This window comes from Blennius ocellaris, assembly GCF_963422515.1.
Source record: "Blennius ocellaris genome assembly, chromosome: 1".
Lineage (NCBI taxonomy): Eukaryota > Metazoa > Chordata > Actinopteri > Blenniiformes > Blenniidae > Blennius > Blennius ocellaris.
In genome coordinates, this window is record NC_137650.1 from 11,819,122 (window position 1) to 11,832,575 (window position 13,454).

General features: G+C 40.6%; 1 protein-coding gene across 1 annotated transcript; it reads right to left on the reverse strand.

Annotated features, from left to right (window-relative positions):
• Positions 1-1,881: 1,881 nt before the first annotated feature.
• cyp1a (cytochrome P450, family 1, subfamily A) lies at positions 1,882-5,285 on the reverse strand. Its single transcript, XM_080507400.1, has 7 exons — positions 5,184-5,285; positions 3,908-4,780; positions 3,685-3,811; positions 3,497-3,586; positions 3,271-3,394; positions 3,030-3,116; positions 1,882-2,872 (listed from the first exon to the last, which is right to left on the reverse strand). Exons 2-7 carry the CDS (start codon positions 4,745-4,747, stop codon positions 2,581-2,583), a joined length of 1,560 nt encoding a protein of 519 aa, XP_080363526.1. The 5' UTR covers positions 4,748-4,780; positions 5,184-5,285; the 3' UTR covers positions 1,882-2,580.
• Positions 5,286-13,454: the final 8,169 nt, after the last annotated feature.

Genomic DNA, 13,454 nt, shown 5'->3' on the forward strand with positions numbered 1-13,454 from the left:
AAAAAAAAAACACTGAATGTGGTGCGTGCCAGTCATAGTTGTTTCATGATAATCTCACTGAAAATGAATGAGAGAACACTGATAATGAGCACATTCAGAACAACAACACAAAGCCTTATAGAGTGACTTAATTAACTGAATGAGCTGGTAGAAAAGTCATTCAAAGCTGTACGTCTTGTACTTTCGTGTTTAACGTGTGCAGCGGCTCTCTGCTCTCGAGTTGGATGCTTTTTCCGTGTCAACGTGCCTTAGTTTGGCAGAATCTGAGTGAATTTAAATCTCATGTGTGGTGATCCTGCCCTCGGCCATAGTGAGCTGGTATCAGCTTCAGATGGATGGATGGATGTGTACAAGGTGATGGTGTGTGCGTTTACATTTGTGTTGCTTTACATTTCATTGTATGCTTTCTCACAATCTATTTCCATTTAAGAGCTTTTATCCGTTGACATCTGCTAGGCTCCAGTGGCTGAATCAGTATTTGAAGTTTGCGATAAACGCTTTTTTTTTTTTTTTTTCGGTTTTTGAGGATTATGCGCATTTACTACCCCTGGTTGACACATTAACGTCTGAAGGCTGCAAAATGTGCTACATATTTAATGGTTTTTCCGCAATAACTGCATGTAGAACAGTCTGGCTGGAGGTGTGGGACAGGATTTAGGATTTTTGGGACATTATTTTGGCTGAGAATTATGACTTAAAACCGCAGTGCTTCTACGATCTATCAAAGTATTCACAGAGCTTTGTTGACATGTTAGCATGCTGCTACGGTTTATAGTAAAGTAATATTTTACGATATCTATGAACTAAAATCTGACTGAGCAGTTTAGCCTTGTAGTGAGAACAACTCGATGATAACACTTATATGGAGGTTGTATTTAAGAAAAGAATCGCGACATTTATTTACAGACACTGCAGTGCGGCTAGAGTTAGCATTCAAGCTAACACTATTAGCTTCGCTTCTGCGCGGTGTTTTTGGAGGACAGCGGACTGCTACAGACAAGTAACTCCAAAATCACAGTCAAGAACAATGAGCGTTGGAGTGATTTATTTACCTCGTGGTGCAATCTGAAGCCCGAAGTGATATCCCAAAGCAGACCAAAGACAGGGCTGTTGTTTGTGCTGGTTTTCGCGTTGACATAGACGTCACTTCCTTTATCCCCCCACGTGGGTTTGTTATTGTTTTGGTGCCAACAGAGTGGGTGTGACGTTGAGAGCTGCAGAAAATTCAAGTTGTTTCATGATACTCGAATCAAAATATGTGTGTGTGTGTGTGTGTGTGTGTGTGTGTGTGTGTGTGTGTGTGTGTGTGTGTGTGTGTGTGTGTGTGTGTGTGTGTGTGTGTGTGTGTGTGTGTGTGTGTGTGTGTGTGTGCGCGCGTGTGTGTGTTTTGCATGTCCACATGGTTGATGAACGTTTACACTACATATCAGATATTTAGGTACTCCTCTTCAACTTGCTGCAAATATGCGCTCAGCCAATGACAAGGAAGTCTCCAAACTAATTAAACTACCAGGGGTGTTTATTGCAAAATGTATTACACAATCAGAGCATCAGAAAAAGGACTAAGATTGATTTAAACCACTGTGAGAGAAACTTCATTGCGGTATCACCGTTATTTAAACAGGTAGCTTTGAACAACTACTTTAATGAATCCATGAAATAACAATGAAGGCATCTCTTCAGTCAAAACAGAGTCCAGACACGTGTGTTGTAATTTCGAGGCAAGTAAAAGAGCACATTTCTCATCATTGTAGTTTATGTTTTTATTTTATTTGAGTGGCAGATTAAAGGATGCTGTTTCATGCCCTTATACTGCATACATATGCCCATTGAGAAATGAGCAAAATTTATACAAAACTGAACAGCAACATATTACACACAAAAACATAATTCCAACTCTTTTGGTCTCCTGACAGATCAATGCAAAAAACAAACAAACAACTATTTAAACTCTAATAGCTCCATACAAATGCTATGATCATAAAAAAGGGCCTTTATGAAATACAGACTTTATATTCACAACAAAATCACATTCAGGGATAGAAATATAGCTTCAGTGTCTTACATCCACAGTATAGCAGAATACAAATAATTAGCTTGCAAATGGTATCATAAAGTATCTGATTACTTCAGTGTCCCGTGTCACAGACAAAAAGGTAGGCAGCAGGGTCCCATATAGCAATGTCCTTCCTGTAGAACAAATTGTGTCCCAAAACTGAACAAGGCAAAGTCTTTGTGTGTTTTAGAATATCTGAATGGGAGAAGTTTGAACTACACAGTAGGAAGAGGCAAGTGTCTCCCTACGCTTCACTGAGAAGCATCAACCATGTGCAGGAACATCTCTTGGCATTTCCAAAACAGAAATAGACACAAACCAAAACATCTCTGACAATCTGCAAAAAGCAGACGTCATCAATTTGCCTTAGTGTCATTGGTGCTAAAGACCCAATCTGACATCCAGCGCCTTTACATTCTGAGAAAGATGCTTCTCTCACTGACTTTTAGCGTTACTTTGAACTTTACAGTGATTAGGTCAACTTATACACTCTCATGATGATATGTTGCATGTTACAAATAGCTTCACAGCTCCTCCCTCATTGTGGCTCTCAGGTGGCAGCGTTTGTGCTTCATCGTGAGGCCGTACTTGGGGGTCATGTCCAGTGGCTCTCCAGGCAAAGTGTGAAAGTGTAGCCTTTGGATGATGCTTGCTAAAAAGAGGAAGACTTCATTTCTTGCGATGACCTCCCCAATGCAGCGCCGCTTTCCCATACCGAAAGCCATCACCTTCTCTCCTTCCACCTTATTGACCTCTGTGCCATCGGCACTGAGGAAACGGTCAGGGTTGAATGATTCAGGGTCTTTCCACAGTTCACTGAAAAGTGCATAGACAAAAGAAATCAAACAGACTGCCCAAATACAGTGGAAATACACTGAATTAAGGATTTTAAATCTGCATTCAAAGTGGTGATTGATGTGCCTTGATGTTACTACAAAATGTAAAAAAAAAAAAAAAAAAATTCATAACTTACGGATCATGGTTGACCTGCCACTGATTGATGAAGACACACGTGTCTTTGGGAATAAAGTAGCCATTGAGAGAAGTGTTCCTTGTGGCGCTAAAAAAGAAAAAGATGGACAGGTTTTTAAATGCTGAAAAGCATTCTGGTGCTAATCACATAAATATTTCTGTTTCCATCACTGTGTTATTGACATTCCTGTAACATAAAGCACTTGTGATTCTGTCTCAGACCTAAGAGAGATTAACCTCACCAGTGTGGGATTGTGAAGGGCAGGAATGAAGAGTGGCGGAAAGTCTCCAGTATGAAGGACTCCAGAAGGGGTAAGTTGCCTCTGTCAGAGAGACGAGGGGTGCGATCCAGACCAACGTTGTCCTCTGGAAGTGACAAACAGTAATTAATCAATCTTGTAGCAATAGATCGGAGAATTACAGTTTAGCACTGTGGTAAACTGATCAAATAAACAAAGCATTGCTTACTCAGTTCCTGATAAAGCTTCTCCTCAATCTCAGGGTAAGAAACCAAATACATCACAGACCAGGACAGGGCGGTGCTGATGGTGTCAAAACCTTGAAGAGGAACACAAGAACTGTCAGGACACTTGTCTTTTTACCGGTTAAAGTAACTTACTGATTAATCATTCTCCACATAGTGGGATTAAACCTACCAGCTCCAAACAGATCATTGACAATTCCAACTATCTTCTCATCGGACATCTGTACATTGGCATTCTCATCAAGCTTCCGGTCCTCACAATGATCAATAAGTGAGTCGGTGATGTCACGGATGTGATCCTGAAAGAAGATGGTGACACACTCTGAATGAAGCTTATTTATTTATCTGAATGAACAAATCTAGATGGTCAATAATTGATCTGCTGTGTGGTGTACCTTGTCGTAGGTGGCGTAGTGCTCCGTGACAATCTTTGAAACAAACTGGTTGAAGCGCTCGTTGATGGCGACAAACACCTTCATAGTTTTGTTGGGAAGGAACCGGAGGAAAGGGATGAAGTCTGCCGGGTTGCCGCTTCCCACCACCTGGCCAAACTCATCGCTGAGGTTCACCAAATTGAGCAGCTCCTCATCGTGATGCTCGTAACGCCGGCCGAAGCACATGCCACAGATCACGTTGGCAACAGAGACGACGATGTAGCGGAAGGGGTCGAAGCTGCCTTCTGTCTTCATGACTGTGTTGAGCTGTTTGATCAGGGTCTCGGCCTCTTTGCAGATGTGCTCCTCCAACATGCAGGAATACTCTGGGGTCGTCCCATTCAGGGTGGAGAAGGAACGAAGGGCATTGTAGGCCAACTTTCTTCTGGCACGCCAAATGCCAGTTTGGTCCGTACTGAAGGCCAGACTCTTGCCGTCGTTAACGTAGCTGAAGCTGTAGAGATCAGGCCGGCCTGAAAACTCATCACCTTGTTTGACGAGTGCTTGTCGGATGGTTTCACTCCCATTCACAACGACCACGGGACGCATGCCGATCCGGATCTGGAAGACATCCCCATAGCGCTTGCTCATAGAAGTGAGAGTCAGGTAGGGATTGTTGCCCACCTCCAGCACATTCCCAATGATCGGCAGGGGCTTTGGGCCTGGGAGTCGTTGAAGACCTTCGGGAATCTCCTGGGAGAAACGCTTGATAATCATGTAGACCAGGCACATCACTATCAAAGCCACCAAACCCTCAGATATTGACAGAGATCCAATGAATGGTAGTATCATTAGCGCCATGATGACACCCTTTTTTTTTGGCCTCTGCGCAACCTGTAAATTAAATGGGAGGGGCATTAGAGCAGTGAAGGCAGTGAGAGGTGTTGTGCAACATGTTGTCTACATGCACCGTAATAGTTTGCAGGAACAGAGTACCGGGAAATGGCATGCAATGTTGTGACTTTGTATAAATTACAGCCTACAAAACAATGTTTGTGAGCAATAGTTTCCCCAACTTTGCTAAAAAGTGCTGTCATCCAGGAATATACATGTTAAAGTTATAATCACCCCTGTGCATTGACTCACCTAAAGTACAGTAACTTAAAACTGCAGCTGCTAACACCAAATGTAAACTTGTAATAATTGTTCCTTTCAAACAGTCACCTCTTTGCATTCTGTTTTAAAATCACTTACAAATCTATGTGCCTTCTCATGCATATGCAAAAATTAGGCTTACCTTTGTTTAATAAAGAGCCGAGGAGCTGAAGAATGACGCTGTTGATAATGGAGTTGCTTTCCAAAATAGTTCAAGTAGTGTTGGGCACAGGTATTGTCCCAGTTTACTCTCTTGATGTCCTAAAACAGAGAATGGACTCCTGTTTTATAGTGTGCTCCACAGCTTCATTGGCTGCTGTTCATGACGTAACCTCCCTCTCTCTCTCTCTCTCTCTCTCTCGCTCTCTCTCTCTCTCTCTCTTTCTCTCTCTCTGTCTTTCTCTCTCTCTCTCTCACACACACACACACACACACAGGTGTGTGTGCGTGTGTGCGTGTGTGAACAGCACATACTGTAGATGTTTAACAAACTTGTTATGACCATAGTCTTAATGCTTTTGTCTCAATTATGGAACATTTTATTAACAAATAATATTTAGCCATAAAACTGTTTTCTTATAATACTTCACCAACTGTTTTATACACATACACACACGCACATCATGTATGTATGTATGTGTGTGTGTGTGTGTGTGTGTGTGTGTGTGTGTGTGTGTGTGTGTGTGTGTGTGTGTGTGTGTGTGTGTGTGTGTGTGTGTGTGTGTGTGTGTGTGTGTTGTTAACTTCTAAAATCACATATGGGGAAACCTAGTTCTTGTTCAAATCTGGTGAAAAAAACTCATTCTGTAACATTTTCTAATTCAATCATTGTGAGAAATTGATTAATTTATCATCTAATCAATGTTGATAGTAAAGAGGTTTTCATTCTCCTTGATAGCAGCCTGGTATCATTTGATTCAATTACAATACTCAATTTGTCTGTTGCCTCTTTGTTGAAGTGAAATTGTGAGCTGAAGCTGATTTGAGTGATACTCGAAGGATGCGTGTGGGTGTAAAATTAGATTTCTGGGGCCAATGTTTGTGTGCGTGTGTGTGTGTTGGGGGGGGGGGGGGGGGTGAGAGGGTTTAATCATTAAATTCCCAGTTAAAACAAATAACCTAGGACGGATTCATTTATTCTCTAATCTAAAGAGGTGATATTGAAGTAATGAAGAATCTGAGTGGGTGGGTGGGGGTAGTGGGGTGATGTGAGGGGCATGATGGGGGTGGGGGCGCGGTGCTGAGAGCAGGACTGTGTGACAACCTCCCGTGCAGGTTTACGTCCTGATAAAACACTCACAGATGCCATTGCGTGCTTGTACCTGTTAGTTTCTCCGCTGGAGTTAAAGATTGACCAGTTGCGTGAGAGCGCAGTGATCAAACCTTCACCTCCCCTTTGAAGAGGATGCTGGGGAGGGAGAGGGAGAGAGAGAGAGAGAGAGGAGGGCGGGGGGGCTGCTGGGGTCCGAGGGTAGACGGGTGCAATGCCTTTCCTCCCTCTTTGTCCTCTTTTCAACCTTTTAATAAGCACTTTTATTTTTTGTAACGGAGCTTTACTCCAGATCCAGAGCGAACCGTTTGCGCGTCTCACTGCGCGTTTGCTGATTATTTAATATGAGTATTCCTTATAATTTCACTATGAATTGTTGTTGTTGGATAACAAGAGTCACCTTTACACTTTATACTCATATTTAGTTTTAAAATCGCTGACCTATTCCCCATTTACCTCGTGTTCTCGAACCATAGAGTCACGATGAGCTGTGGAAAAAAGTGACTTATGACTTCCTCATTTTATCCCTGCCTCATAATTTCACACATATAACGTCACACGATGCTCCTTAATGTGAACTTGGTATCCACAAGTGTTTTAACAATTTCTGTATGTTATTGTAAATCTTGATAATAAGAATCTAAAAGATTTTTAGTCGTTTTTATTTACCTACAGGCATGGAAAAATTAGGTTTGACTTCATTTATTTCCCCAACATATATTCATAAAGATATTTTTTCATTTACTCAGGTGGACAATGTGGACGGTCTGATTGATTCTTTTGGTAACCTACATGTACATTTCTTAAAATCATACTGTGATCATTATGATGGTGTGAAGTGTAAAATAATATAACTGATGCATAAGCAAAATACCATTGAGACGTTTACTCTTCTGTACAGATTCATAAGTATTTTCCTCTCAGTCCATCCAGTCAGTGAGTAAGCTGTATTGCCTCAAAACCTACTCAAATCAAATGTTGTTTTTTTCATAAACCATATATTTTTTCAAACACATTTACATAAGTCATCTCAAAAGCTATATTGTACTGTATATTTTGAGCAGATATCAATCATGATCTTGTTCTTAAAAAAAAAATTCAGGACATCTGTTTGCTGTGTTTAAATCTGCAGCGTAAAAAATAAATTGTACTTGCAACTATAAAATAAAAAGTATCTTCTCAGTTATAGGAACATAATAGCAGTAACTTTTCATTTTCAACAAATTGTGTATTTCAAGTTTAAAGTGTCACATAAGGACTCTGCAAATATGAGCATTAAATGATATAAAGAGCAGTGAGATTCCTGATTAATATAATTGCCACAAAGTGTTGTGTATTACAGATTTAGTACATTTCTTATTTTGACATATAAATGTTAAATAATCCTAATCCTTTGTGAAGACTGGCTCACTCAAAGCAAGTTACATTAAATAAAGGGTTATTCCTAATTGAAATCTCAGTTTCGGGCTTTTCCTAAACCCACCTTGCGTTTTTAATGACTGTTGGCACATTATGGGTTACTAATAATGTTTCTGGGCTTATAATAAACCGCTTGAACACTGCGATCCAGAAAAACAAGAAGCTACAGAGTCATGAGGACATTTTCAGTTTTAAAACTGTCTGGTGAGGCCCCCAAAATGGTCGTTTTGTTTCATGTATTTGTTTTTAATCCCGGGGGCTGAACGCTGTCCTGACCCTCCGGGGACTGAATGCTGCTCTCCGGGGACGCTCGCCGCCGCGCGCCTCGGCACTGCGCCTCTGGTGCTGCAGGTTGCGTGAGAAGCGGAGCTCGCGTCCAGAGGGGAGGGTCTCGGTCTTCTGGACAATCCTAAATCTGCTTGGTCAAGTCACGCGAAGGCAGCAGCCTCTGGAAAAGACACAAGGGGTTTTAAACTTGCAGAACAAAGAGCGCAGGACGCGGGACTCTCCAGTCCTTTTTTCGCCCCCCTCCCCTCCCCTCCGCTTGGGCACGAAGGTGCACATATTTGCGCGCTATAGCTTCTGTAAATGCGAGGATCTTGGGGCTTTGGAGTCATGCAATCTGCCACTCAGGCTTCATTCGTTGCAGTCATGCAACACGGTGGGGCCGGACTGAGCAGCCACACAGGCGAGGACCAACCAAACGGCCACACGGAGTTGGGAAAAGTGGAACATTGGAAAGTTAGAGAGAAGGTGTTCGTGTCACCCTGCCTGTCACGCAGCGGGGGACAAAGTAAGGTCATTGGGAGGCTGTGCAAGCAGCGCACAGGACAAAACCTTTAGTGCCAGGACAGAGGGAAGAGATGATTTCTATAGAGTAAAGTCTATTTTCCAGAAGAAATTTCACATTCAGCAGAAACAGCTATTTGTTTATGAGAAATGTCCTTCAATAAAATTGAGTATGACAGAAGTTCTGACATTAATCCGGGATCATATTTTACGCCACCTTTCATATGATGGCTCATCCCTTTACGCACAATTACTCCAGCATTTGAAACAATAAATGTATGAAATCACCACAACACCATAATATAGATGTATAGCTCTAACTATGAAAAGCAAAGGCTGGTTTTTAACTTATTTTCAGCACACTCACTGAAATAAATACACATTTTCAACCCAATATTGTTATTTGGGATTTTTTTTTTTATTCACTTTTTGTGACTTGTTAAATACAGCACAATTAAACAGTATTTCACTCTATGGACTGTATGACAGTATTGCAAATAAAATGTCCAAGATCACACATAATTTAACATTTCGAGCTTCAAGAGTCATTGAAATATCTCACCAGATTTCTAGAAAAACATGTACTCTCGTGTTGCTACATCCTTTCAAATCATGAATGTGGTAACAAAAAAAAGCACCACCTCATTGTGACTGATAGGATGACTTCAGAATAAAAACTGATGCTTCACATGCACGTGGATAACGTTTCCAGTCTGAAAGATGAGGAATGTTGTCCTAGTTTATTGTGAATAAATGTCAGGTATGCTGATGTTTCATTAAGCAAACTCCATTAAGCAAAAGTTTAATGCTGAATTGTTGTTCCTTTTCCTGATTTTATTATTTATCTCTTTGCTCAGGTCAACTGTAAAACTTGTCAGCATCAGCAACTTATAAGTTGCCTAATGTACCCCGTGCGGCATGGGCTGAATGACAGTACTTAAGTTTCGTCAATAAAGCTGAATACACATGAAATGTAATATCACTAGATAAACTCCAGTTATCGCTTCTGATTGCTCAAAGCTGTTGCATTTCCAGCTTTTGTGCGTTTGTGTTGAGTGAGCGCTCCCCGGGGATGAAACTGAACCTGATTAAAGATGAATGTGAGTGTGATTGTACACACACCCCCTGGGGTGAGAGCTGCATGCATTGCTCTGCTCAGTGTGTGTGTGTGTGTGTGTGTGTGTGTGTGTGTGTGTGTGTGTGTGTGTGTGTGTGTGTGTGTGTGTGTGTGTGTGTGTGTGTGTGTGTGTGTGTGTGTCAGATCACAACAGGTGAGCAGTCATTTCTACAGCGAAATTAATTTAAGTGTTTTCTGTATAACACATGACAGGTCAGAGGAGATAGTTGGTTGAAGATGTCGGGGGAGATATTTTTCTGGGAAGGAGCAGCACAAGGAGGGAGGATGTGGAAGCCAGAGGGGGAGATTTTGTGGTGAGGGAATTCGAGTAATTCTTTAAAAGATTAAAGGGATTACAGGCTACTACGGGAAGTGATCAGTGGTGCTACTGTATAGATCCAACCTGACCATGTGTGGGGGACAAATCAGTGCAGAGTGCAGAGGTGGACGGAGGCCTGAGGCCGCATGGCTGTTAGTTAGCGCCTCTGTCCATTTCACAAGTTTCAAAAAAAAAAAAAAAAAGCAAGAAAAAAATGTTTTGCCCACAGCCATAGAGCTCTTCAGAAATTCTTGGACATAAAAGCAGGTGTAATGACTGTGAAGGTTGTTAGTTTCTACTCACGCAAAGGTTGTCACGCAAACACACCTTCAGAGCAGGTGTGTTCCTCCACTCCACCGTGTGTGTGCGTGTGTGTGTGTGTGTCTTTCTTTGCATACCAGCCCTGTCAGTAGGTTGCTTTTTCTTTGTGCCTGTTTTTATGATTTAGCATCAGTGGAGGAATGGCTGCACCTCTACGGTGGCAATAAAAGCATAAAACATTTTCAAAGAGCCGGTGTCAGTGTGGCCGAAGTGAAAGAATCCCGCTTCAGGAGATGCTCCAGGAAAAAAAAAAAAAAAAATGCAGTTTGAGACCTTTCTTTATGTTGACGTTCTGAATGTTTCATTTGGGCTTTTACTATATATACACTCTATACCTTCTCCCGCATCAAATCAAGACACTGTTTAATCCGTCTGAGTGATGGGCTTCTCCAACAATGCTCTCTTACACCACCTAATAACTCTCTCAAACAGGCCAGTAGTTTGTATCTGATCCAGGATGCCAGTGCTGATGCACTTCAAGGAAGTGGAAAAAAACAGGAATTTCCCTTCAATTATCAGTGAAATGCCAAATTCTCACGTCACATCTCTGCTGGAGCGTCTCTTCCAGCAATAAACCTCGTCTGCACTTTTGATGATCGAAGGACTCAAGAGTGTCTTTACCTGCTCTTTCTCTAATAATTTACAAGACATTCTTAGATATAAAAATATATTATTGACATTTATTTTCTAGCTATTTTCCACCCCTACAATGTGCCGTTTACTTACTCTATTTTGACAATAAATAATTAAATTCTATTATCCTGTTACCAGATCCTATACAGTCGTGGTCCAGAAGACTCCCAGTTTCCAAAATTTAGTGAAGCCAACTGCTGGTGGACAGCACTCTTCTCTCAAAACATACAAAGGAAGGAACTTTTTAAAGGTCTCTGGGTAGTTTTCCTGGTCTTTCCTATAGCAGAGAAAGTGTTTTATTAGGGTTTTCTTCAACATCTGCAAATGTAATCTTGGCAACCTCCGAGCAGACAAAACCCTGTGTGCCTCTGTGAACCCTGGTTCCCTCAACAACAACAACACACAGCGGTCTTCGTCTCTGAATGATTTGTAGCAGCAGCTTATTTGCCAGAAGTAAAATATTAATGTTGCGCTAAAAACCCCACCGCTGTTGCACAAATCCATGGTTTCCTCTGTTTTTTGAGCCAGAACTGTCTCATTTTCTTTGAAACGTCTATTCATTGATAAATGAAAAATTCATAGGTCGGTGGATTCTACAAGAGCTTGTGGAAAGATTGAAATGTAAAATTGTTAATTTTAATAAGGTGAAGTATTTCCATTAGCCTCTGTATTTCCATTAAGCAATATTTTTTTTGAGACATCCATCAAAACCCATCATAAATATCATAGTTACAAAAAAACTGTTTTATATATGGCAATACCTGTCAGACCATCATTTTATGTAAATGATTAATCATTAATTCTAACATCACTGTGCTGTTATCACAGTTTTCAGGACCAAAGGTAACAGATCAGAATTTGGGGCAGGATGATTACATAATTCCATTAATTCATTAATAATTTATTGAGGCATCAATGACTTTGGTTTTGTCCCCTGTCTTTCTTTTAATTAATTAACTTAATTTCTTCTCACCCATTCTCCTGAAGGTCATTATTTTGAAGCCTACAAGGCACTTTCTTCTCCTCCAGCACAGTCACATAATTTGGATAATATTTGAAGTGTCTAATATATCGTGGTTATGGAAGCTTCTCTGACATTTTCTTGAAGAAGAAGTTTACCTTGATGGCCTCATTAACAGCAATTCTAACTGGAACTGTAAATGTGCCTTGCTCATGAGATCTTCAGGACTTTACAGGGTGCACAAGTTCACTGAAGTTAACCAATGACGAGGTCCTTCAAATCACACAGTAATAGTCACTTAAAAGGAAATCAGTACTTTCTTTTACAGACATGCAGGTGAAAAAACAAACAACAAACTCCTGAAACTCTCAGCTTTTATCACATTTTAAAATAAAATCTTTCGGGAGGTTTCTGTCAGAGCCACAAAATGTTTTTTTTTTCCCATCAGCAGTCCTCATTAAAAGTGATCATTAAAGCCATCATTGTCACCTTTTAATAAATCCCAAAGTTCAATCTTACGCAGCTGAATGGAACAATACGGTGGGTCTTCTGTAACTGGGGAGAACAATAGGTTGGCCAGCAGGGCGTCAGTGAACCGGCTCCTGCCTGCGCCCCATTGAGGCAATATTAATAGGATTATTTTGGGCTGCAGGTCGTGACAGTTCACATGAATATTTCCTAACACAACTCCACCGTACACGGCCTTCACTGCAACGTGTGTAGGAATGACATGGTGAGACTATTTGACGTGATATAGTCTGCTGCTGAACACTCAGTGACACCATGAACTGCTCCTTGCAGCAGACATGTTGTAAAAGTGACTTGATTGTGCCCGCTGGTTACAAAACAGTCCATTTGTTCAAAATGTGACTGTATGTTTATGATAAACTGCCTGCAGTTTAGTCACTAGAATATTTTTACTGTTTAAAAACTGGACTCAGTTCATAGTTCACACGCAGACCTTCTGTGGTACTGGAGAATTTTGTAAAGAAGTGTGGAGAATGAATGTAAAGAATGAAGAATGTAAAAGAAACACAAATTGAAAATTTTATATGCGTGAGCTTTAATGCTCTTTCCACAAATATGACTCTGATATTCTGGGATGGCTGGTTTCTCATAACAGCAGACCAGGAATTCTACTTTGTGGGAAAAGCAAAGTGATAAAAATGAAGGCTGCTATTGTCTGTTTTGTCTTTATATGGTACACATTATGATGGCAATTTGGAAAAATATTTTTGGGAATTTTTATGTCTTAAATTAGAGTGAATAAACAATCTTTTAGTGTTTTCAGAAGTGAAAATGGAAGTTTTCTTTTCAGCTTGAATTGTTTATTTCATAAACAGTTGTAAGATATTTAGTAATGCCAACACATTAAATTGCATGCCATTTTAAAATGGTGGGAAACGTTCAATTTACAGTGAAACTCATCACCATCATCATCATCATCATCATCATCATCATCAACATCATCATTGTTATAAGTCATCCAACAGAATCCTTCATTGGTGCACCATGTAAGGAAACATAATTCTTTCATTACTCGCTATCACATAGTATGCTTTTTTTTTTTTAGCTGCTAAAACA

Coding starts and splice junctions, on each gene's coding strand:
- cyp1a (XM_080507400.1), bottom strand. CDS start 4,747: ATGGCGCTAATGATACTACCATTCATTGGATCTCTGTCAATATCTGAG. Junction 3,395..3,496: donor GAAGCTTTATCAGGAACTGA/GTAAGCAATGCT, acceptor TGTCACTTCCAG/AGGACAACGTTGGTCTGGAT. Junction 3,117..3,270: donor CCCTTCACAATCCCACACTG/GTGAGGTTAATC, acceptor TTTCTTTTTTAG/CGCCACAAGGAACACTTCTC.